General features: G+C 41.4%; 2 protein-coding genes across 3 annotated transcripts; one reads left to right on the top strand and one right to left on the bottom strand.

The window, feature by feature from the left end:
- The first annotated feature begins 472 nt into the window (after positions 1 to 472).
- Positions 473 to 6,525, top strand: SNRPF (small nuclear ribonucleoprotein polypeptide F). Its single transcript, XM_079991949.1, has 4 exons — positions 473 to 617; positions 1,137 to 1,262; positions 4,184 to 4,248; positions 6,276 to 6,525. The coding sequence occupies exons 1-4, from the start codon at positions 615 to 617 to the stop codon at positions 6,340 to 6,342; spliced, it is 261 nt and encodes an 86-aa protein (XP_079848075.1). The 5' UTR covers positions 473 to 614; the 3' UTR covers positions 6,343 to 6,525.
- CCDC38 (coiled-coil domain containing 38) lies at positions 6,095 to 23,551 on the bottom strand. 2 transcript variants are annotated; one of them, XM_079991929.1, is made up of 16 exons: positions 23,395 to 23,551; positions 22,255 to 22,321; positions 20,002 to 20,084; positions 18,601 to 18,769; positions 17,831 to 17,898; positions 16,606 to 16,769; positions 15,422 to 15,502; positions 14,514 to 14,728; positions 13,620 to 13,733; positions 11,865 to 11,952; positions 11,248 to 11,320; positions 10,543 to 10,694; positions 8,923 to 9,070; positions 7,810 to 8,024; positions 7,023 to 7,116; positions 6,095 to 6,788 (listed from the first exon to the last, which is right to left on the bottom strand). In XM_079991929.1, exons 2-16 carry the CDS (start codon positions 22,298 to 22,300, stop codon positions 6,681 to 6,683), a joined length of 1,818 nt encoding a protein of 605 aa, XP_079848055.1. In that variant the 5' UTR covers positions 22,301 to 22,321; positions 23,395 to 23,551; the 3' UTR covers positions 6,095 to 6,680. The 2 variants fall into 2 exon arrangements, with proteins under 2 accessions (XP_079848055.1, XP_079848056.1); XM_079991930.1 differs by having other exon boundaries at positions 8,923 to 9,058.
- Between the last annotated feature and the right edge of the window lie 656 nt (positions 23,552 to 24,207).

The following is a 24,207-nucleotide window of genomic DNA, read 5'->3' as shown; positions in this document are numbered from 1 at the left end:
AAGGGCGCAGCAAGGAGGTTTACAGCTGGCTCTGTTTTCCGCGCAACAGACACCCGCAAACAAGGAAGGAGGAGGAGCCGTCCTGCCGGAATGACTCTGAACCACAGAGACAGAAAGTTACCCACCATCGCTATCTAACCTTGGCATTAAACTGAGTCGGTTTCCCCCTCTGAATTCCAATGCAAGATACTATAGAGTTTCCACCTTGGAGCTATCAGAAGCCTAGAGTGACGCTGCTCTGCATCGGCCGCGCCTTTCCATCCCTGGCAGATACTCAGTTCACGCTGAGTATCACTCTACTATTTCTATCTCTCCTCCTCGGCTCTAGTCCCCGCCTTTCCCTCGGAAAACTCCCCAATCAGAAAAGAGTTTGTTTTCCCATCGGCTCCTTGGGTCGGGACCATAGAGATAGGAACGAACCGATGGGCGGCAATGCACGAAGGACACGCCGTTAAGGTGAAAGGTCGGCAGGAAGAGCCGCTCGGAGACTAGCGGAAGCGGAAGCGTTCTTCGTCATTTCCGTGCTTTTGCTTTTTAGAGCTTTGGCGGGCACACGTGCTGCCTGCGAGTAATTTTTTTGTTGCTGCAGCCGCCCTTAGCTTGGTCTGGTTGCTATGGTGAGTGGAAATGTGTCTCTGTCGCGCGTGAGCTGAGCCGCGACGTGGGGGAGGTTGGCGGCTCGCGAGTCCCAGGCGAGTCTGCGGGCGGGAGGCGAGGGAGGACGAGAGGAGGGTCGTTCCTTGGGTGGGGGGGAAGGGTCGTCGCGCATTCAGAGGTCCCCATGTCCAGTCCTTGGCATTGCCCCGCTTCTGGGGGGGGGGGCGCGTGGACGAGGAGGTTGCACAGTGGTACCTCGGGTTACAGACGCTTCAGGTTACAGACTCCGCTAACCCAGAAATAGTAGGGTTAAGAACTTTGCTTCAGGATGAGAACAGTAGGGTTAAGAACTTTGCTTCAGGATGAGAACAGAAATAGTGCGGCGGCAGCGGGAGGCCCCATTAGCTAAAGCGGAACCTCAGGTTAAGAACAGTTTCAGGTTAAGAACGGACCTCCGGAACGAATTAAGTTCTTAACCTGAGGCACCACTGTAGGTCGCAAGCCCCCCGCGATGATGCTCCTTTTCCTGTCCCGCGCAGAGTCTGCCTCTCAATCCAAAGCCCTTCCTAAACGGGCTGACTGGGAAGCCAGTGATGGTGAAGCTGAAGTGGGGGATGGAATACAAAGGCTACCTCGTCTCCGTCGATGGCTACATGAACATGCAGGTAAGCAAGGTTGGCTGGTGGGGAGCTTGCACGACCGCTCTTTAATTAACGCACACTGTTGCTTTAAATATTAGGTGCTCTTTGAGCATTTTAGAACAAGGTTGAAAACTTGTAGTGATGTAATTCAAGGTGACGATTCACAGCAAAGATAGTTTTTTTTAAAAAAAGAATTTTTCCTAGCATTGGACACAAAGCATCCCTTACGGCATAAAAAGTTTACAGAAAAATGTTTCAACAGCTTCTTGGTGCACGCACACAAAATCCAGTCAAGACTGTGCCTTTGTCTGGGGAGGCTATTTTGTAGCCCCTGTGCCATTTGAACATTTTTAGGTATTTAGTAGCTGGTGCAGCAGGGAGAAAACACACACTGATGTGCCTGTGTATTAAAAAAAGAACCACAACCCATCATTGTAGAATATGTGGTCCTGAAATGCAGAACGCAGTGGGAAACACAAATTGTCATATTGATGACTTTGAAGGAACTTTCAACTTCAGTGTTGTAGGTCATTATGTTCAATGTTATTCTAAGTACTCTTAGAATAACTAAGTACAGTGCTAAATGCTATATGTAGATGAAGCTTGAGAGTGTCTGGTCCAAGGTCACCCAGTGAGCTTCATGGCCGAGTGGGGATTTGAACCCAGGGGCCTAGTCTGGCATTCTGACCATTCTGACTCACAGGCAGTATAAAATTTCAGTATACTCTTCTTTAACATAGAAACAGCAGTATAAAACGCAGGTGTAAATTCTTACTTAAAAGGAAAGAGAATTTCATGTACACAGTTTCACCTCAAACTCAAAACTATGTACTGCTTCCCCCCATTTTCCAGCCTTCTCACTGTTTTCGTCTACTGTCATTGTCAGCAAGGGATTTTTATTCACTTGTCTACTGCTAACTCAGGGTGGATTGGTTTGAAATAAAGATGATTTAATCAGGCTGATTATCTGAATAAAGAGTTCATACCAACAGTGCAATACTATGCATATCTACTCTGAAGTTCAATGGGGCTTACTCCCAGGTAAGTGTGTATAAGGATTGCAGCTTAATTGTTTGATAGAATGTTAGTGGGGTGGGACCACTGCTCAGCGGTACAGCTTCTGTTAGGCATGTAGAAAGTCTGAGGTACAGTTCCTGGCATCTTCAATGAAAAGGTTCTTGAGTAGAAGTTAATGGGAAAAAGCAGCTGTTCAATGTAGATAATATTAGGCTGGATCAACAAAAGCTCCGATGGTAAGGTGATTTTATATAGATTTCAATCTTTAATAAACAAGCCTTTATTCTACCTAGGAGTATAATCTGACATTTCTAATCATGCAGATCTTATTACTTTGCATTACATCATTTTGTATATGATGAAAGGACAAATTCTGAAATCTGGTTTTCTATGCATGTGCAAGGATTTTTCAAGATTAGGAGTCTTATTTTGAAAAACACTGACCCTTTTGCCCATAACTATCACTCTAAACTAGACTGCTGCCTTAACTTCAAGGAAGTAAAGCAGACAAAACTAATTTTGCCTATGTTGTTTCATAGCTATTACATTTGACACCAACCACACTTTCCCCATAGCCTTTGGCTTTAAATCATTGTGTGATAGTTTTTAGAATTGTTCAAATTTGTCATGTTTGTATTAAATTTGGGTTTCACTTAAAAGCAGACAGGCTGTTTTTAAAAAGTGACCTTTCATACAACTTTAATTGGTTTACCTTTAAGCTGTTTTTATTTAACACTGCTGTAACCTCTACTCTCCTCCTCTATAGAAGTCATTATTCTACTCTTTATTTAGAAGCTTTGTTTACTTTTACTTGTTCTTCACTCACTCCTCTCATTTCTGTGCCTTGATATATATTGCTTGGTCAAAAGAGAGAATGGCCTCCCACATTGATTGGGTACTAGGGAAAGCAGGTTAGTATCCCAGTTCTATGTATTTTATGCAAAAGTAAGTCCTACTGAATTCAGAAGGGCTTACTTTCAGATAAACATTGAAGCCACACAGGACTGGGCTGCCCAAATAAGAGAGGAACAAAGGGAAGACCTAATGTATTGTGCTAATTGCAGCAATAAATATGGACTTTAAAGGGATACTTTATTGCATCTCAAACTGTTCAGTGTAGTTCTAGCTATTTACAATAGATGCTTGCTGTCTGGGCAAGCAGTTGGCTGTACATCTGTCTGCACATCTAGATTTATGCTTTTGCTGCTTCTTCCTGAGCTTTTCCAACCCAGCTGGTCATCAGAATAACTTGTAACTATTAATCTCCTCCTTCCAAATCTGTTTTCTTTTTGTGCTCATATTTTTAGATTGTAAGCTTGAGCACACAGATTGTCTCATTTAAGATATCTGTAAGTCACTTTCAAAGCCTTTTTTTGGTTGAAGAGTGGGATAAAAATGCTTTCAATAAATAAAAATACAGAGTGCTGGATTTGCAACTAAGCAGATCCATAGCTCAATTATTTGGATTCTGTAGCTGTCAGCCGGCAAAGTTTATGTGAAAACAAGGGGCTGTCCTTAAACAGTGCTATATATAAAAAGAATTAAGACAAGATAATTTAGGATATGCAGGGAAAGATGAAAATAACTTTAAGGAACTGCAGAAAGGGGGAGGGAATTCAAGGCTTGAAATGTTAAAATTATTGTTGAACGACTCGTGAAATGTTTTTCTTTTTTGCTATAATCTAAAATTATAAAAAACAACAACAGTGCTATATTTATGACTTAAAGAGAACTATTAACACTGAGTAGGATTAAGGCATGCTTTTTTGTTTGCTGAAGCGATTCTGATCCAGTGGAAGCAAGTATTTAATGTTTGAATTTATATTAGTTGTAAGAAAGTCTTGTGGAAAAGCTCTATTGGTATAGGAACATATGCTATCCTTTGTAGCTTCTTTTCCTTATAAAACTGTGTCAATTTTTTTTTTAAGCTTGCAAATACAGAAGAATATATTGATGGTGCATTATCTGGACACCTTGGTGAAGTTCTGATAAGGTAACTAACATTAGAATTAACGGTATTTACACGCTGTGTGTGTCTGCGCGCACACACACATGTGAATGTTAAAATCCATTATTTAGAATATTAAAATATTGATACCAGAAATTTATACTACTTAAAATGCAACTTGAAGCAGACTAACTGGTGAGAAGAAATTATTTCAGGTGTTCTCTGAAATCTGTGCCATCTTTCTGGTGATGGAAGGAATCTCAATGGAAGAGGGGAAGGGCAATTTTTAGCAATTACCGTATTTTTCCGTCTATAAGACGAGGTTTTTTTTACCCAATTTTTAAGGTTTGAAAAGGTGGGTCGTCTTATCCATGGAATATAGCAAATAAATAAATAAATAAATAAATAAATAAATAAATAAATACAGTACTTGCTCTAGCAGTCACAGATCCTGGCAGTGGCAAGCCACGGGGCGTCCATAGCCTGCTTGCCTCCTCCCACTCTGCGCGCCCTACAACTGGCAGGGAGGCTGTAGACAGTCCGTTTTTGCTGTGTGGCATCTTCACACGGCTCCATTTGTGCGGGGGCGGTGCAATGTTACACAGGAGGAGCACGGCGATTGAAGTAATATCCCCACCTCTGCGCCTTTCACATCAGCGAAACATCGCGCAGGAAAGGTGCTGCCACTCAAGTTGGACGCAGCGATTGAAGATCTCTCTCCCCTCTGCGCCTTTCTTGTGGGGCATTCTTAGTCTGCTTGCCTCCTCCCATTCTGCCCGCCCTACAGCTGTGGGGGAGGCTGCGTGCAATCTGTTTTTTCTGCATGGCGTCTTCGCGCGGCTCCATTTGTGTGCGGGCGGCACAACGTTACACAGTAGGAGCACAAGGTGCAATGTTTCACTGATGTGAAAGGCGCAGAGGGGGCAGTATTAATCGCCGTACTCCTCCTGTCTAACGTTGCGCCGCCTGCACACAAATGGAGCCGCACGAAAACACTGCACAAAAGCGGACTGCCTATAGCCTCCCTCCCGGCTGTAGGGCAGGCAGAGTGGGAGGAGGCAAGCAGAATATGGAGATCCCGCAAGATAGGTGAAAAGTGCTAAAAGTAATTGGGGAAAAAAATCACCACTCTTCCCCCCCCCCCAAGCTAAGTGATTGCTGGCAAGGGAACAGCTGATAGGTGGCATGTTAGATGTGTGCGCGACTGTTAGCCTGTGGGGATTCTCCCCCCCCCCAAAAAAAAAAAAATTGAACAAGTCAGGGCAATTCCCCCCCATTTTCTTAATTTGGAGTCCCCCAAAATAGGGGGCATCCTATACATGGGGGCGTCCAATACACGGAAAAATACAGTATACAGATTGCTGCACCTCCTCTCAGTATGTTGCAGGGGGTTTCCTTGGCTCACTGACAGTGTAATTGTGATGGGTGAGGTGGCAGAAAGCACTGAAAATTGTCTCAGTTCCCTATACCAATGGATTACTTCTGTCAGTAGAAAGACCATACAGTGGTCCCTTGGTTTAAGAACAGCTTAGTTTATCAACAACTTGGATTAAGAATGCTGCAAACCCCGAAGTAGGTGTTTGGGTTTGTGAACTTTGCCTTGGAAGCAGAACATGTTCCGTTTCCTGTTAAGTGTGTTCCATTTATAAATTGAGTCCCCTGCTGCTATGGGCAAACACGCCTTGGTTTAAGAACGCTTTGGTTTAAGAACAGACTTCCAGAACAGATTAAGTTCGTAGACCAAGGTACCACTGTACTGAATGCTACCTGTATGTAGAGTTGCTTTCTTATGCAACTGAAAGAGAAGCATTTGTGTAATAGTAAACCTATAAAGTTTAGTATTTAAGCCTACACCAATGATAGCAATGGAAAAAAATTGTAACAAGATGTATGCAATGAACAAAGGTAAATTTTTATTTATTACCAATTAATTGAACATAGCAGCAAACATAGAATACTTCAAAATAACTTGGTATATGAAATAGAGGGAATGTGTAACTAGCTTTAGAAAACAGTCTTCCAAACTCATGTGGATCACAGCAGAACTAAGTAACTTTTGGTTTGATTTGCAGGTGCAATAATGTCCTTTATATAAGGGGTGTGGAAGAAGAAGAAGAAGATGGAGAAATGAGAGAATAACTATTTTGGGGGGAAAGTTGTTGTTGTTTTTTGACTGTGCTAAGAAATTTAGTTGTCCGGTTTTGTTTGCTTGTTTTTGTCAAGTTTTGTCAAGTAACATTTTTTATGGCCAAACAATAAACATTGTCATTGAAGAAAAATTACCACTATGGAAGAAAAATAAACATACTATTTCCGACAGTTCTTAATGGATAATTATATTATAGTCAAACAAATATGTATTTTAAAAGGAAACTGGATCAAACATCTGTCACAGTTTACCTACTATAACTCTGCTAAACAGCTAGAATCAAGGTCTAGTGCTATTCCAAAAAGAAATGTCATGAAACAAGAAGAATTCAACAGAAATAGTAATCATCTTCACTTTTTGTAGTTAAATCTACAACTTGTACCCCTTTTTGTTTAGCTTCTGGCGGCTGGGAGCGGAAAACCAGTTTTCTTCCCACCTAAAATGAAGACAGAAAATATAAACCTACTTTGTTAAATCAGCATGCAAGTTTTTCTTTGTAAACTTTTTTCTCTAATACAGATTCTAGATTCTTTTTAACATGCACACTATCACCATGTTGCAGTATGCCCCTAACCATTTTTAATCAGTATTGGGTACTACTCAGTATTGGGTACTACTGAGTTCAGTAAGATGTACAGCCTAAGATATACTTTTAAGCACTCCTACTAACCCTTGTCTTTGGTACTGCAATTGCTCTTTCCAGAGCATGCTTCAGCCGTTCTTCCTGGATTCTCTTCAGTTCTTTCAGTTTATCTTCACGAACTCTTTTAAGAATCAGAGAGAGATTTTAGGAATTAGAGGACGTTAGTATATTGTGAGAGGGAGGTGTCCACATCTTCTCCCTCCAGTGATGCAGCCTTGAATTGTGCCTATGCTTGTAAAATTCAGCATTACTGTGGTAACAAAAATGAGGGAGCTAGAGAGTTTTGTGCACAGAATTTCTAAGGAATAAACTAGTTGCAACACCATTCACACTGTGAACAATTGGTGAATTAATTAAAAGTGGCTGATCCACTTCAATCTTTCCCTCCTGCTCCAGCCTTAGACTGAATTGTTGCACTAGTGTTTGCTATTTGAATTGAGAGGAAAGCACTGGCAATAACTGTATTGCTAGAAATAGCAAGCCCCAGGGACAGGGCCTGGATTGACACCTCCATGTCTGCTATTTACCCAGATCCTACGTAATTGCTAAATTATGTGAATGATGTTATGTCTAGTCTGGCCCTAAGAAGGTGGGACAACTAATAGTCATTTATTATTATTACTTCTAATACTAGAGTGGGGATGTCCATCTAAACAAATCTTTTTCACTTTGTGAAACTAATGCCTGTAGGCTAAAAACTGGTGACTGTTGTCTCAAAAGTTTGGTCCAGAAGATAGTGTTGCAAACTCAGATGTGACTAAGTGATGGGAATACATAACTGGCATACTTCTTTAAGCACTGGCATTAAGGTTACCTCTGGCGCCTTTGTTTTGCTCGGAGTTTCTCCATAGTTTCAACAGTCTCAAGGTATTCTGGTGGAAGTATTTCCAACATCTCACACAGTTCTGAAACTCTGATTTCTATTGCTTTCAGCATTTGAAAGGCGGTCATGCTGGATACTTCAATCGTTCCACAGCAAGCCCTATACACTTCTGTTATTTTTTTCTTAAGTGTATTCAGCGATTTATCCTTAAGATTTAAGAAAGGGTTTTTATGTAAACCACAGCAAATGCTTACATTATACTAAACAAAAAAAAGTCAACACTGGAACTTTAAAATAAGATGAACTCGCAAGCAATATAAAAGATATAACCATTTTTTAAATATAATATAGACAATTCATTCTACAGTCCTAAAAAGGGAAACAGTCCTGAAAATGTGATGGCCACTTATTCAGCACATAAGGCAGAACCATCAGTGCAGTGTTGAATGTCAAGTAGGATTAAATCTAATAAAGGCACAAATAAATCTAATAGCTCAATGCGTTTCTGAGCTTTTGGGGACTCTCCAGGGGGGAAAGTGTTTTTACAATACTATAGGGACATAATTCCTGTAGATCCCTCCTCCAAATCATTGTCATTGGAGTACCCTGGGAAAATAACTTCCTGCAATCAGAAACTAAACCAGCTCAGGGAGTCCCTGATACGCCTTGAGATGTCTTGTTAATGGTGCAACTCAGAACTAGCAGAACCCCTGAATCACATGGAACCGGTGCACATTCCTGTTTCCAGTATATGCCTACACCACTACTTCTGTGTTCACTTTTTGGGCACCAGGTAGGATGCCAGTGTTGGGCTCCCTGGTACTGTGTCCCCTAGCTATACTGGCCCTAGTTCAAACTGCTACAGATAGGCAATGTGGTATCACATAGACAAATTGTGATACTTCTACCCAAGTCATTAGGGATAGTATTAAACAGCTTTACTCAAAGTAGACCGGTTGAAATTAATGACGCTAATTTCAGTTGGTCTACTCTGAGTAGGAGAAGCACAGAATACCACTGGCGCTGTGGTTTTGTAGCCTGTCAAGGTTTTTAGAACTGAGAGAGCTATTCTATTATAAAGATTGTATAAATATACAAAATTACCATGGATATTGGATTATAGTCTCCGGAAGAAAATACTTTGATTTTTAATTCCAGTTCAGCACTTTTCTGTTCTTCTTTGAGGCGAGCAGCTGTAAGAGCTTTTTTCTCATTTACTATATCATTTATCCTTTTTTCCCTATAAAAAAGGCTGTGAAAAGTTGTAACTAGTATTCAAAACTATTTTGTAGATTAGTTTTTCTGTGCAATAACCCAACTCTCATATTCTGGCTGTTCTAGGCAAAGCAGCATTTTTATTCTAAAGACTTTTAACAGGTTTAATAGGATTTCTGTCTCCCTAGGAAATTCTGAGAATCGTAGTTCAGTGATGATGGGCAAATAGCTTGTGCAAGTGCTCCTACAAGATGGTTAACGCTTGTAAGTGGCCTACTTGTATAAACAGAATAGGTTCAAGGGGAGTGAGCTCATTAAAAATCACTCACCCTTGACTAGAAAAACCATTGTTTTTCTTTTTTAAAAAATTGAAGATACCTGTAAAACAACAGAGACATACTTGTGCAAACGATGTTGATATTGGAGAAAACGTTTAGCATGGAAACACATATACATCTTAAATAAAAAGATGTAAAAAGACTGATGATGGCACTGAAATTGTTCAGATGCTTTCGACAACAAACTGAAAGTTGAAACGTACTAACCCTCATCTTGAACACATACAATCCCCAGCAGTATTTACCTCCTGGTCAATGGGGGGGGGGGAACCCCGCCTCTCCAATAACGTTGATATTTTCAATATCAATTGCACTATGTTCCACCAATATTCAATGTTAAAAACTCAGATATAAAATCTAATCGCCAAATGGCACCTTAAACCTAGGTTACAGTCACCACAATGAAATGCCTAGGTGCCTTTTTTGCAATAAACTCTGCTAATATTATTCATTTATATGCTGCTTTATATTTTAAAGAACAGATCTCAAAGCAGTTTGCAAGACATCAAAACATCAAATAAAACAATCCAGAATAAAGCAAATTCAAGCTTCAAGGAAAATTATTTCCAATCTTTCTCTAAGGGACACCATGTGGGGATCTGTTAACCCATGTGGGGATCTGTTAACCCTAGTGCCCTACAGATGTTTAGGGCTATAACTTAGAATAGAATCATAGAATCATAGGGTTGGAAGAGACCACAAGGGCCATCGAGTCCAAACCCCCTTCCATCAGCCCCAGCAAGCATGGCCAAAGTCCAGGTCTGTGCAACTGTATCTGAAGAGTACCATATTGGTTATCTCCGATTTAAGGAATCAGTGTAAAGGCTTCAGCTGTTACCAACCTCAAGCCTAAACTAATCCATGGTCTTCAGTTGTGGTGGGGAACGGAACATTCCCATCTCATTCCATCAAAGCCACTTCACTCTCCTCTTTCGGAGCCCAGCAAAGCATTCCCTGAATTGATGAGAATTCTGCTACACATTAACTCTACTTCTGTCTTTACAAAGCTCTGTCCTCTTGTCATGTTAGTTTTCTATATAGTGGCAAACATATTGGCTTCACTAAACAAATATGTAGTAGTCGTGTTAGTAGAAGCGAAGGGGACCCACTTTGTACCCGAGGAGGAACAGAAGCAGCATATTTCAAAACATTTCACTTTTAAATTACTTACATTCCCTGAACAATGGCGTGTTCTCTCTGCCTTGCGTCTTCTAGTGTTCCACTGAGATCTTGAATATTTTGAAACAGTGATAGATTTTGTTCCTCAAGATGCCTGTACATCTGAAGCAACTCATCTGGCTCTTTGAAATATATCTCTGGTTCCTAATGCAGGAGAAGGAATACTATAGAGTTGCTGAAAAATGAGTTATATCAATGCAGTTGCAAACAGTTCTTGATAAAATAAAAATTGTTAAAAATGGGAGGGGAGATTTTTAACACTGGGCTGCATTAGGTATGACAGAATGCACTAGCCTTGCTACTAAATTTTAACAAAAAGTGTTAAAAATTATTGTCCAAGTGAAGGCCAATTCACAAGTTCTTTTTCTGCTGCACGTTAATCTCAGAACACTGCCTTGAAGCCAGATTCCCTAATGCAAGTCCACCGCATACTTGCAGGTATGAATACGAATATGCAAATTCTTGATCTAGAGGGCCAAGAACACTGAAATCTACACAGAAAGTTCCCTTAGGTATGAAGAATTTACATTTAAACATACGGATGGAATCCATACATGCAGGAATCTTACAGCCATGCTTGCAGCCAGTAGCTACCTCCTGGCAGTTTTGGCCCAGAGGTTGTGAAGATGTTGTACAATTGAATGAAAAGCAACAAAAGGTCCCATTTTTATAGGGTTTTATAGGATTAATTCATCACCTCGTCAGTGTCTAGATCTTCAAGCAAAATATCATCATCTGAAGAGGCAGAGATACTTTTTTCACTTGCACAGCTGTTATAAAAGGAAAAATTAATTCAGATTTGTGTTTATACATTGAAGTTTGCCAAGTCAGTGCTCAGTGGTGGAAGGAACGTTGTGTTCGATAAAATCGAGACCTTGTTCTTTGTAAGCCCAGGCTAACCAACGTGCAGTGCTCCCGATGATGTTATGATTCCAACTCCCCGCAGTCCCCGCTGACACTCTAGTTCACATGCCAGTAGCCAGGGGGATAATAGATGGGAGAGCTGGCGCCCAAAAGCAGAATTGTACAACTACAGTGGTACCTTGGGTTACAGATGCTTCAGGTTGCATGTTTTCGGGTTGCGCACTGCGCAAAAACCTGAAAGTACCGGAACAGGTTACTTTCAGGTTTCGGCACTTGCTGCGGGTTGCGAACGTGCCTCCCGCACGGATCACGTTCGCAACCAGAGCATCCACTGTACTTCCACGTGCCCCAAAGGGATAAGCGCTTCTCTTTCTTGAAGAGAAGCTCTTTATGTTACATCTACAACCCGAAACGGAGAGAACTTTTAAAAGCAATTAAATTTCAGAGTACCTTGCTAGCGATTTTTTGCTCCCTTCTGCTGAGAATCTTTTGCTCAGTGATAGTCTTGATGCCCTCTTAAAAAACCTGTAGTCGCCTCCTTCAAAAATTAACAAGTCTGTATTATTACCTATTATTACCTGAATTATTATTCAGCAACAGGGTTATAAGAACTATATTACATATCTTACGTTATTTTCATTAATATCGGAGTGCCTATCCTGTGGCCATCCAGATTTTGCTGGGTTACAATTCCTAATTGTAACGCTGGGTGGGGTTGCTCTGAACTGGAGTCCAGCAACATCTGTAGGGCCACAGCCCTTGCCTTATATTAAAGACAGGATGTGGAGCTGCCTTAAAGAAAGACATCAGGATCCTGCATACAAGTATTCGTTGTGCAGCTAGTGCCTGTTAAACTTTGCCCAAATGAACTGTTGCCTGTATTCAGAACTAGAAAGGCATCCTTGCCACTAGCATTTACCATGGGGGGGAAAGGTAAGGGCGTGGGGGTATTTTGTCTGCCTTAACTTATTTCGCCCTATCATTCCTTATGTATCACTTCCTGAGTTTTGCTTAGATAAGAGGTGGTCCTTGATCCCATTTGCCATAATGTGAGTGGCTGAAATTCCTTATCGCCTTCCTTCAGCTACTTTCTGTGCGCAAGCTCCAGTCAACACTTAAATTACAGAGCAGAAGCTGCCCTGGTGGAAAGAGCGATGTATTCCCTCAAACTGTTGCTGTACAGATGGGCAATGGGAGGCATATGATTCACAGCACACAATTTAAGGCTCTTAGATCATATACAGCTGGGACACAATCCAATACTCAATATACTTTGGTGGCAGGGATGGTGGGACGAATTAGAGAATTCCATCACAAGCCCAAATATGTCTCTCCCAATGATGATATGCCAGCAGAACATCACAGATATACCGGTACTACTCCATACTGGCAGAGTGGCCAAAATGTAGTGGAGGGGGGCGGGGGAGACTAATCCCATCCCCAGCACTGGCATAACATTATGCCAGCTTCAGAAGTGGGGGTGGGGAATCAAAAGCTGCATACAGAAGTTAGCAGAGGGGAAAGCTCCATTGCCTGCCCCATTTCTGACTGCCCTGGCAATGGTGGATAAGGCATTTGGTCGAATCCTTAGTCTGTTCCCAGGAGGTGATGCCTCACTGCCTTTGATCAAGTGCAATGCCTCAGGGTTCCCCTGGGAGGAAGACTCTGTCCAGAAGCCCAGATGGGGAGTGGGTGTTTCATGGCGGAGTGGAGATTTGAACCTGGTCGAATGCTCTAGCCCAGGGGTCAGCAAGGTTTACCTGCCATGGGCCGGATCATTCCCACGGAGATCGTCCGTGGGCTGGACTGGCACAGCGTGTACCAGAAATCGCGTCTGCGCATCTCTGTGGCACCAGAAATCGCTTCTGCACATGCCCAGACGCCGGAAATCGCGCCTGCACAGACGCAATTTCTGGTATCTGCACATGCGCAGATGTGATTTCTGGCACCGCTCGGCAAGTGCCCGCCCTGCACTGGGGGCTTGCCGAGCAGGTGGTTCAGGGCGGCTTGTGGGCCGGTAAAACAGTCTTTGTGGGCCGCATCCAGCCCATGGGCCACACATTGCCGACCCCTGCTCTAGCCACTACACACCACTGTGGCTCTTGCAGCCCTTGCTCCATTCATAATACGGTCCTGCCTGGAATATCTGGTGCAGGCAAAGATGATATTCCTACAAGAAAGTCCTTCTTCCCATTGGCTCCTTACCTTGGCTTTTCTGATGGTCTTTCTTCACATCAGTTTCAGAAAAAAATACTGACGTCAATGATGAAGGTAGCAGTTTCTTGGCATGTTGTTGCCCTTTGACATGAGCCCATTTGTCTAAAGACGCGGTTCAAACAGCACAGAAATATTTGGTAGTAAGTAACTTGATAGGCTATTTATACACACCAGCTTGCTAAATCCAAACCAGAGTGGGACACACCCACACCATACTTTTAAAGCACTCATACTGTATACTGGTTTAACAGTCATGGCTTCCCTCAAAAAATCCCAGGAACTTTAATTTGTTAAGGGTGATGACAGCTAGATAGAACAAATGGTCTAACTTGGTATAATAAGACCACATCCTTCAAGTACCAGAGCCAAACTGATGGTGAGGGGAAAAGGAAGGAAGGAGGAAGGTTCACAGAGAGCAGAGACACCACTGTGAGGTAAAAGTTGGAGGGAAACAGTACAATAGACACAAAACAAAGGCTAGAAAGTTGTTGTTGTTTTTTTTAAAAAATCTCTCTAATACAAGGTAAACGATGAGAAAAACCAAGGCTCCTAAAAAAACCTGTCACACCCAACCTTCACTGACTCTAGGCAGGACCAGTCAGACCCTGAGGTGGAAGAGAAGGCCGAAGGCTGACAAGGACTGCCATCCCATCAGTTGGGAATGTCGAGTTTGCATCATCCAGCAAACTAGAATACTGCTTCACTGGTCTGCACTTTATACAACAATGGGGCAGATATGGGAACAACATTGATCCTTCGACATTGTTTCTCAGTTTCCACTCTGGGAGAATTGAAAAAAGGGGAAACTGAAGTGACTTATAACATGCAGGGGTGCAGTGCAATATAAGTTTCTAGTGGACAGTACTAAAATGACAGACTTACTTATTTTTTGGTGTAATATGAAAGAAGTAGACCCCATCCTGCTTTTCTCACGAGCAGGAAAAGAAAGCAAAGACTTTGAAACGTCTCTTTTATCCTTTTTCAATAACTTCTTTTTTGCCATCTGTTGTTCTTGCCACTCTTTAGGAGACACACTCAACAAAAAAGCTTCGTAGGATAAATACAGTCTCAGATTATCTTCACTGTTTGCAATTTCACTGCAGACATTAAAGGATGATAGTTTATAAGCAAGCAGACAGTCATATTTTAGTGAAGTACAACAGCTAAATGTTATAAAGAAAATAAACTGACATTATTGTAATAAACAATGCAAAAGCAAATGAACGAGTTTTTATCAGAGTTATGGGAGTCACCTTAAGGTTTGTTTCATCTTAACATTTTGAGCTATGCTAACTCTAATTAAGTCTAAATCTTAACACACACACACACACACACACAATTTATTTCTCTACCTGCTGTTTGTGTGCGGGGTAGCAGCAGCGTGCAACAATATTGTGTGTTAGTGTTTGAATTCTATTATTTTGAAAGTATTGGATCCATAGCTATCCTGCCTACAAGAGGTATTTTCCATTCAGAGAAGGGCTTTGACATATTATGTGCAGGCCTTGAGCAATATAAAAAAGAACTAAATGCATAACTAGTATTCCACTTGTGCAAGCTGTAGTATGAAAACTGCTATAGAAGTTATCCCTTATCTGACTTCTTGTAGTTTGAAAACCAATTAGGAAATGCAATAAGAAGTGTTGAATAAGTGAATGACTTACACATAGATGTATAAACACCCTGCAAGCAAATCAGGATGAACACTCATTGCTGCATAACCACCTCCCAAAAAAACCTGGCAGCAGCCTAGGTTATGCTTTGCTAAATATGTGAAATAAAGAACTCACCTTTTAAGAGAGAACAGCTCATTCATTGCTGACCTCACTTCTGCTGTCACCTCCATTTTAGCTTTTGCTTCATGAGTTGCACTAAAAATAATATAGATGTTGTAATTCTGGGTGCATATAAGCAGATTTTAAAATAGAAACACATTTTTCTGCCTGCACCCCCCAGAAAGTAGGTGAACAGTCTGGTTTGCTTTTGTCCACAAGTAGCACAAATCTGCAATCGCTCTGAAAACCAGTTTCAAACTGTTTCCTTAGTAATCAGTTCATTACAAAACCAATGAACATTTTCAGACTGATGAATTATTCCGCTAATGACAGTCACACCTTGCACAGCACATTTAAAAACCTCTCCATGTCGGTATGGAAACTTGCAGCCATAAAAATCAACCAGAAATTCTTCACCTCTTAAAAGTCAACGGACTAGAGGAAATAACATTAGAGAATGAAGCAAACGCCAACCCACCAACCCATCTCTTCAAAGCCATTATGCCCAAGCTTGAGGCAGAGGCCTTGCTGTCTCCCACCAAAACCTACCGGTATAACACCCTCCCTGCTGACATCCATTCATCTTGCCCTCTTCCTGCACACAGATGGCTACTGAAAACCGAACTATTCATGTGAGCTGCTAACATTTTGATGAACTGCTGTTTCAAATATATATAATTCGTCTGATGCCGTTGTCAGTTCCTTATTTGTAGGTACGGTATAATGACCTCCCCCGCCCCCCATTCATTATTCTTAGGTATATTAGCAAAAACTGGGGCAGAGACATCACATTTCGACAACTACATCAGCAAAAAGTAATCTCTGGTCAGACATTATGTTGGGATCTGATGGGGGCAATCTCCTAGTGGCAGGGTAGAATGATCTGGGGTGGTTGAAAGCTTGTTTTTGGATGTAAAGTCCCCAGGTTTCTTACTTGTGAGCGTACTAGCAAGAAAAGAAAACATTGGCTGGGTCACATCATGCTTGAAGAATGTCTGCTACAGCGATACAGCAGGCCCACGTGGCCTTCCTGTTCTTTGCAATGGCTACTGGGGCAGCCTGTGTCAGCACATTTGCGTGGGAAGGTAGGAGGGCACAAACAGGACCACCAAGCCCTATGAGAATTCTCCGTGTGCAGGCCCCACAGTCAAACCATCTAGCTTGTTATTAATAATAGAAATTGCAACAAAGTGTCTAACCTTTTAAGAGCATCAACAGAACGTCTGTCGTTTTCTTTGAGAAACTCATCAAATGCTATTGCATCTTCTTCTAATTTTGTTTCGGCGAGTTTGGCCCTCCTTTCTTCCTCCGATACCATTTCCTCCAGCTTGGCTATGGTGCGTTGTTTCGTTTTAACCGCATACTGGAAAGGGGAAACATTGCAAAAAGTTAAGCACGAAAGGATCTTCGTATTCAAGCGCCTTGCAAAGCTGAATGCCATTCCAATAGCATAAAAAGGCTATGCAAGGCCTGGTCACTACTCTTTCAGATTACTACCCCGAAGGCTTTTCGATCAAGCATTCTCATCCTAACAGTTAATAGTCCTATCAGACAGCTAGTGCATGCTACAGAGAAACCATATTCTCATTAACTTAAGAGTAAATCGGGGTTTACAGAATTTTTGGGTTTTTAGTCAGAAACTTGTTTCTGTCTTCCCTTGGGCAGGTTTATTATGCTGTTAATGGTGCATGGGGTCAGAATGGAATACTCAGGCTTATTCACTAACCAATATAATTAGTCAGGACACTAAATAGTAAATATTGAAGGGATAGTTGAGAATTAGGAAAGTTTAAAGACTATTTACAGAAATACTGTAAAATTAATGAATGTTAGAAAAATGTTGGAATGAAGTTATATGGCTTTAGTAGAAATGTTATAAGGAATTAAGTATAAACAGATTAATAGAGTATTAAAGGAAAAAATAAGGTTAGAATGTGCTAAGATAATTATAGGATAGAAAACAGAGGAAGATGGAAAGGAATTGCTGAAACAATTAACAGAAGTGGAATTCAAAAAGGGAGGTGTGAGGTCGCGGAAATAAGTGAATGAAAGATAAGATATTGAAATTATTTGATATGTTTTAAACTGTTTTTGTTTTGTTTTGTTAGTTCAATGTGTTAGTGTTATGTAGTGTTTTTGTATTGTATTGTATTGTTCTTCTTTTTTGTAGTGTTTAAATTGTTGGAAAAGTAATAAATATTATTTATTTATTTTTAAAGAGAATTAGGACAGTGAGTGCGTATTAAAGGATGATTTATTCCAAACAAAATCAGTGCCATACAGCCACCATGTTTCGTGCTCAATTGCTTTGATTTAGTGATCTGTTCTGAACTAAACAGAAATGTTCTAGTGTGTAGCTGAAGCTACTGTAACTAGAACTTTCCCATTTTTAAGTGCACCAACTACACGAAACAAAATGGTTACCTCCAGTAGAAACAACTCTTTCTGTTCACTGATGTATTCTGTTATAGACTGCTTATCACTCTGAATACCTTTAAGACAGTTAGAATTGTTAGATTCCATCTCCAAACCTCTGCAATTTGTAGGTTTAAATAAACTTAAATGTGTACTCAATTACAAACAACATTTGAAGTATAACCATCTTTCCATACATTATGTGGATATCTTGGATTCACTAGTTTTGCATACTATCTCAATTTGGACCCAATGCCAAACCATGGTTAACGCAGCTATGATTTGGTGCGATACCTGAATCAATGAACCATGGTTTGTGATGAGTTAGCAAACTAGAATCAGAAAGAGGTTTGCCATGATATTTGAATTGAGAAGCCATAGCTACAGCTGCTGCTCTGGCTCTAAGGTGCAGGAATCTAGAAACAAAAGTGCTGAAAATGAGAGCAGACAAAATGTGATTTGTCATATGGTTTGGGTTCTAAACCACAGTTGGCACAAACATGATTTGGCATGAAGACTTAAATGTATCACTGAAACATCATTTAATAATGATATAAAAGAAAAAAGGACAATACTATATTATCATAAGTTGTGGACCTTCTTTTGAATTTAAATATATATCTTAAATTACGTATGACCTGTACTACAGGTCCTATAGTATATAAATTAATCTATAAACCAGTTAATCACAAGATCCTGCATATGAATAGTTGAAAATTCTTGGTAAATACACGATCTGGTAAACTCAGATTTATATTTTTGTAACTCATTTTACTCACACTTTGCAAAAGCAAGAGTCCAGTCCAGAGCAGAAGTCTCTTTCTCTATTTCTTGTTTTGTTTCTCTTTCAATGGCTTCTTCCAGCTTTTTGAGAGCCTTTCGAGACCTAGCTCTGGATGAAAATGTGCTCTTTTCATGCACCTTCAGATTGTGTTGAACTGTTCTAACCTGAAATTGAAATCCATGTTATCCAGCTTTTGAGAAAGATAATCTCTTCTCTCACTTAAACTTCACACTTAACTGAACTAGATGAGACACGCGAGACCCATGACTGGATCTACTGAGTGATGTATAAAAGTAGACACGGGGGAGGGAAAAATGCATCAAAGTCACTGCTGCATGTGGGTGTGTGAACTTTTCCACGCATCATTTCACTGACTGAAAAGGCTCTAAGTTATGCAAGTCCAAACAAATGTGAACTTTGAATGATGCCAGAAGCTAAATGACAGCCAATACAACATGAGTGTGGGCATTTCAGCCAGAAGAGTGAGCCTCACGCAATTTTTTTAAAAAAAAATTAGCCACCCATACACATCCAATTAACAGATTTACACGCTTAGAGGAACTTGTCTCATAGCATTGTTTTACAACTGTTGCCATTATATGAATTACAGTGGTTTACAAACTTAATCCGTTCCGGAAGTCTGTTCTTAAACCAAAGCATTCTTAAACCAAAACGTGCTTTCCCACAGCAGCGGGGGACAAATGGAACACACTCAACAGGAAGCAGAACATGTTCTGCTTCCAAGGCAAAGTTCACAACCTCAAACACCTACTTTGGGGTTTGCAGCGTTCTTAATCCAAGTTGTTCATAAACTAAGCTGTTCTTAAACCAAGGTACCACTGTACTGGGAGAAGTATGTACTATCTCTACACATAACTACCATTCTGCCCCACTTTTCCAACCTAATCGGGTAAACATTTTAAATAATAAGTACATGAAGGTATGGGAATTCTACCAGAAAAAGTGACTTATAAACTAAGAGCCTCTAGAGGTCAAAAAAAGTAAATTTCTGTTTGGTTGTGTTCTGTATTATCTACAAAAACAATAAAATCAAACTGCTCACCTGGCCTACAAATGGCTGTGGATGATAGAATAAAATAAGAAATTGTGGAGCTTCACAAACCCTTGGAAAATAAGGGATCTCCATATTAATTGAGTTTTTAAAAATGTTTTAGACTTGTTATAATTTCTATTACACTAAAAGTCTGGAAGGTATTACTGATACCTCTGGCCAACTTTTGCGTCTCTGCTCTGATATTTCTGTTTCCTGTGATGTTTTCATTTATGCTTGATTTTTCATTTAATGAAAGTTTGAAAAATAAAAATAAACAACTAATGAAAACAATTACAATGGCAACTATAGTCAATTATATATTTGACAATTGGAAATACATACCTTTTCTTTTTCTGTGCACTCAATATCTCTATAAAGATATATTTCAGCATCCATGGCTTTGAAAGGGCTCTTTGGTTTGCCATCTTGCCACATAAAATATGAAAGAAAATACTATTTGCTTTCTAATACCATTTAGGAATATTAGCATTCAACTCCCAGCCCTCCCACGATCCCAAACCACTAAAAATGGCAAATTTCAACTCAAGGAAAACCCAGCTAAAGAGTTATCCAGCATGAATGAGAATGGCTTTTGATTTTCATTCATCACTTCTGTGAGTTTCCCACATCCCTTTAAAAGAAAAAAAAAGCATAAAATGATATATATTATCTGTTCTGGGAGCACTTTGTGCTGAAGTTTATGACTGCTTTATATTTAAGTACCAGACTAGCTGCCAAAGGCACCTAGGAATTCCATGCCAGTGAGTGCCTGGAATTCCAAGTACAGTCGTGCCTCGCAAGACGAAAAGAATCTGTTCCGCGAGTCTCTTCGTCTAGCGGTTTTTTCGTCTTGCGAAGCAAGCCCATTGACGGATTAGCGGATTAGCGCTATTAGCGGTTTAGCGGCTTTTAGCGGCTTATCGGATAAGCGGCTTAGAAAAAGGGGGGGGGAGGGAAAAAACCCCGCAGGAACTCGCAAGACATTTTCGTCTTGCGGAGCAAGCCCATAGGAAATTTGTTTTGCGAAGCACCTCCAAAACGGAAAACTCTTTCGTCTAGCGAGTTTTCCGTCTTGCGAGGCATTCGTCTTGCGGGGCACCACTGTAGTAAAGTCAATGAGCAGATGACTCTTCTCTTCTGCCAACCTGCTTGTTTTCTTTGTTCCTGGCAGAGAAAGAAAAGTCTCTTCCTCAGCAACCAGCAAAGAAGTACATCAGGCTGGCAGAGAAGGAACAGACCACAGTCTTCCTCCTTGCCTTGGAAGAAGGCGAATATTTTTCTTAGCCTGCCTTTCCAGGCTTCCGCCGCTGTGGCCAGCATAGAAGCTAGCACAGTGTACTAGGCTTTTGGCAGGTTAGTGAAAAAAAAGTGTGCGGGGTAGTAACTTCTGTCAGCTTAATTTAAAATGAGTTATGGAGCAGAAATTTAATAAGCGAACAATTTAAATACATGTGCCATGTGTAGAACAATGAGGAAGAAAACAAACACAAATCTGCCTGTAGCAGCAGTGATGCATGTCAAGGGACAAAGTAGTAGTCGTGCTCTTCTAGTGATGGTGCTGCAGTCATTGGACCAGGGACAAATAATAAATATTTTTTTATTTATACCCCGCCCTTCCGGGTTCAGAAAACCGGGCTCAGGGTGGCTAACAACAAATTTAAAACACTTAATTGTAATATAACATAGAAGCAGCATAAAATACAGTATAAAAGCATGAATGACAAGAAAATCCAAAGTTCAAAAATCAATTTGGGGAAAATCCATCCGATAAACATTGGCTAGTCACCAGGGCTAGCTGGCTGAATTAGTCCTACTTGGGCCAGCAATGAGGCAAGGGGAGAATTAGCTGTGGGGTCTCAGAGTGGGTAATCTTCATAAAAGGGGAGGGGAGGGAAAAGAAGGGAAATAAAAGATCAGGCTGAATTCAAATTAAAGGTCAGGCAGAAGAGCTCTGTCTTACAGGCCCGGCAGAAGCAGGTTAAATCCTGAAGGGCCTTAGCCTCATGGGACAGAGCATGCCACCAGGTCGGAGCCATCACTGAAAAGGCCCTGGCCCTGGTGGAGAATAGTCTGACTTTCTTAGGGCCTGGGACCTCTAAACTATGGTTATTCATGGACCTTAAGGTCCTCTGCAGGGCATACCAGGATAGGGATGTGGTGACAGTCAGATGGGGGGGTCTGGGTTGGCAGCATTACCCCTAGAAGGTGCATGTGCTCCTGTGGGGCTTTTGCTGCGAACCTGGAGGTTCCTGACATCATGCCATTCTGTAAAGTGCAATCCTGCAGCCAGAAGGGTGCCACTTCACTCTTGCATAATGCAGAAGTATCTAAGGAAGTACCTATTTATGGGAACTCCTAGATGCACCAAGCATGTGTAGGGCCATCTTGAATTTCTTGGTCAGCCATTGCTTGCATTATAAAGATCATCGCCTCCACATCTGAATACCTCATTAGAGTTGGGTCCAATGAATGCCCAGACACCACGCAGAGCCCATTACAGAATTCACTGTTTCCCCCATGTTCCAGATGTTGATTTTCTGGAGCCCCTGACAGTTCAACCTACAGTTTCTAAAGCTATTTGATATTTTGAATTACCCATATCAACTTTTGATCCCAAGCACTGTGTTGAAGCCATCTCCATACTTTAACACCCTCCCGAGATCTAGAAAGAAACATAATTGCAAGAAAGTTTAAAAACACATTTGCTTTTTAGCTGTTTTAAAATTCAATACAGGGATAAACAACAGCATGAACAAAGGCAAATGACTGTTTAATCTGACAAAATTCAGCAGTAGTTGAATGAAACAAAGAGACTTAGCATATAAATGTAGATATATTGCATGAATGTGAGGCTTGCTAGACAGAGATGTTAGGTCAATAAAACATTTTTACATTTATCTCCCTGTGTATTATAATGACTATTTATTGCCTTCAAGGTAATGCTAAACTACCATGGGGGTGGGGGAGAAGGGACTACACGACAAATAAATGGGGAAGCGGGACAATGTTCCCCCCCCCACTCCACTTCCAGTATTACATTTCCTTAGCTTTGTTTTAAATGAGGCGGGATGGGAAATGTCCTAGACATGCCTCTAGATGAAAATAGACTCATCAGGTGCAAGTATGAAACCTTTTTCTTCCTTTATGAGAGAAAATAAAAAAGCAAGCTTTGGGCTCACACCTATGTCTTCTACTGTACAATGTTTCCCTTGAATGATATCCCATTTTAGTCAGAACAGACCCATTAAAATCAATGGCCTTAAGTCCACTTATTTCACTGGGCTTGTTCCAAGGAAATAATACACGTACCAGTACAACCCTTCATCTGTTCTTTGAAATCTCTCTCAACCTATTATTCATAGCCAGATCGAAAGAAGGTTATGGCCAGCAGGTTCAGAGAGTTGTTATTTTATTTTGGGTCCACTGAATAAAATTTCGCCCACGACTGTACGGGTGTGTGTAAATACATAAGCAATCAATCCGCGGAATGTAACACGTGTACAGGCGAAGCTGCCTTGATGCATGTGCAGAGCGCTAGGTGTGACGTACAGCTGGTTCTTCCAGGTAAGCTGTTGCTTTTTATTATTATTTATGTATGTGGGATTTTGGGGATTTTTTTTTTTTTTGCAATAACTGGGCGAAGGGAGGAACCAATGCACCGCACAGCGGCTGCATCCCAAACCTCCCCAAATGCAGCCCCTGCCCTTTCTTCGAGAAGTCTGACTTCCTCCTTACCGGAGAGCGCCCGGGCAGTCGGAGGAGGTAGCTAAAGACATGCGAGAGCCGCCACCGCAGCAACGGCGCCTCCCGGGCTGTGAAGGCGGTTGGGAAGAAGAAGCCCCCCCGGCAACGCGAGGCGGGAAGCAAACGCTGCTCAGCGCCGGCGCAGCTCCGCCCACCTCTGCGCGGGGCCGCGCGCGCCTTGGCAGCTTGCAAGGAGCTCGCCGAGCCTTTTCTTCGCGCCAGCCCAAACACCGCTGGGATGAAAGCGGAGCTGGCCTCCTCCTCCAATGCACCGACCCTGGGCACATGTTTGAGTGAAGAGTTCCACATTTGCCTCCTTCCTTCCTTCCTTCCAGCCGAACATGCATAGCACTGCCGTTGTGCTTCTGACACCCTCAAAATGGTTGAACTTTTTTTAAAGGAAACCACCCAAGTTGTGTTTTTTTTTAAATCTTGTGAAGGCTTAACAGGAGCCAAAGCTCAGTCCCAGGGTCTGTTTTAGATGCTACATCTAAAACAGGACATAATGAAAAGTGCCTCTGAGCATGTGCAGAATGTCATTGTACGGGAAAGTAATTGCCATATACTCTCACTGCCCCCCCTCAAAAAAAACCCTAGCCCAAAATTAGAGATTTTAAGCTTTTCCTGACGTATGGCAAGTTTAGTTTTACTGCCCGATGCAAATTTTTCTCAGGCTTTTCCGATTGCAATCAATCGCGCTTCACACCTTGACATGTGACCCACCAGCTGAGCCTTATTGGAGCCTCCACCAAGCTGATGCCTGGTCGCCACTGGGATGTTTTTGATATTTGCATCATCCTTTGT

The sequence above is a fragment of the Podarcis cretensis genome (assembly GCF_951804945.1).
Source record: "Podarcis cretensis genome assembly, chromosome: 10".
NCBI classification, from domain to species: domain Eukaryota; kingdom Metazoa; phylum Chordata; class Lepidosauria; order Squamata; family Lacertidae; genus Podarcis; species Podarcis cretensis.
This window is presented reverse-complemented; position numbering and strand designations above follow the sequence as displayed.

What these genes read in the sequence shown, in the direction of transcription:
- SNRPF (XM_079991949.1), top strand. An exon ending in ATGGCTACATGAACATGCAG is followed by an intron (nt 1,263 to 4,183) that starts GTAAGCAAGGTT and finishes TTTTTTTTTAAG; the next exon opens with CTTGCAAATACAGAAGAATA. An exon ending in CTTGGTGAAGTTCTGATAAG is followed by an intron (nt 4,249 to 6,275) that starts GTAACTAACATT and finishes TTTGATTTGCAG; the next exon opens with GTGCAATAATGTCCTTTATA.
- CCDC38 (XM_079991929.1), bottom strand. Translation starts at nt 22,300, where the DNA reads ATGGAGATGGCTTCAACACAGTGCTTGGGATCAAAAGTTGATATGG. An exon ending in AGCAAAAAATCGCTAGCAAG is followed by an intron (nt 11,321 to 11,864) that starts GTACTCTGAAAT and finishes CTTTTATAACAG; the next exon opens with CTGTGCAAGTGAAAAAAGTA. An exon ending in AAGATCTAGACACTGACGAG is followed by an intron (nt 10,695 to 11,247) that starts GTGATGAATTAA and finishes CTCCTGCATTAG; the next exon opens with GAACCAGAGATATATTTCAA.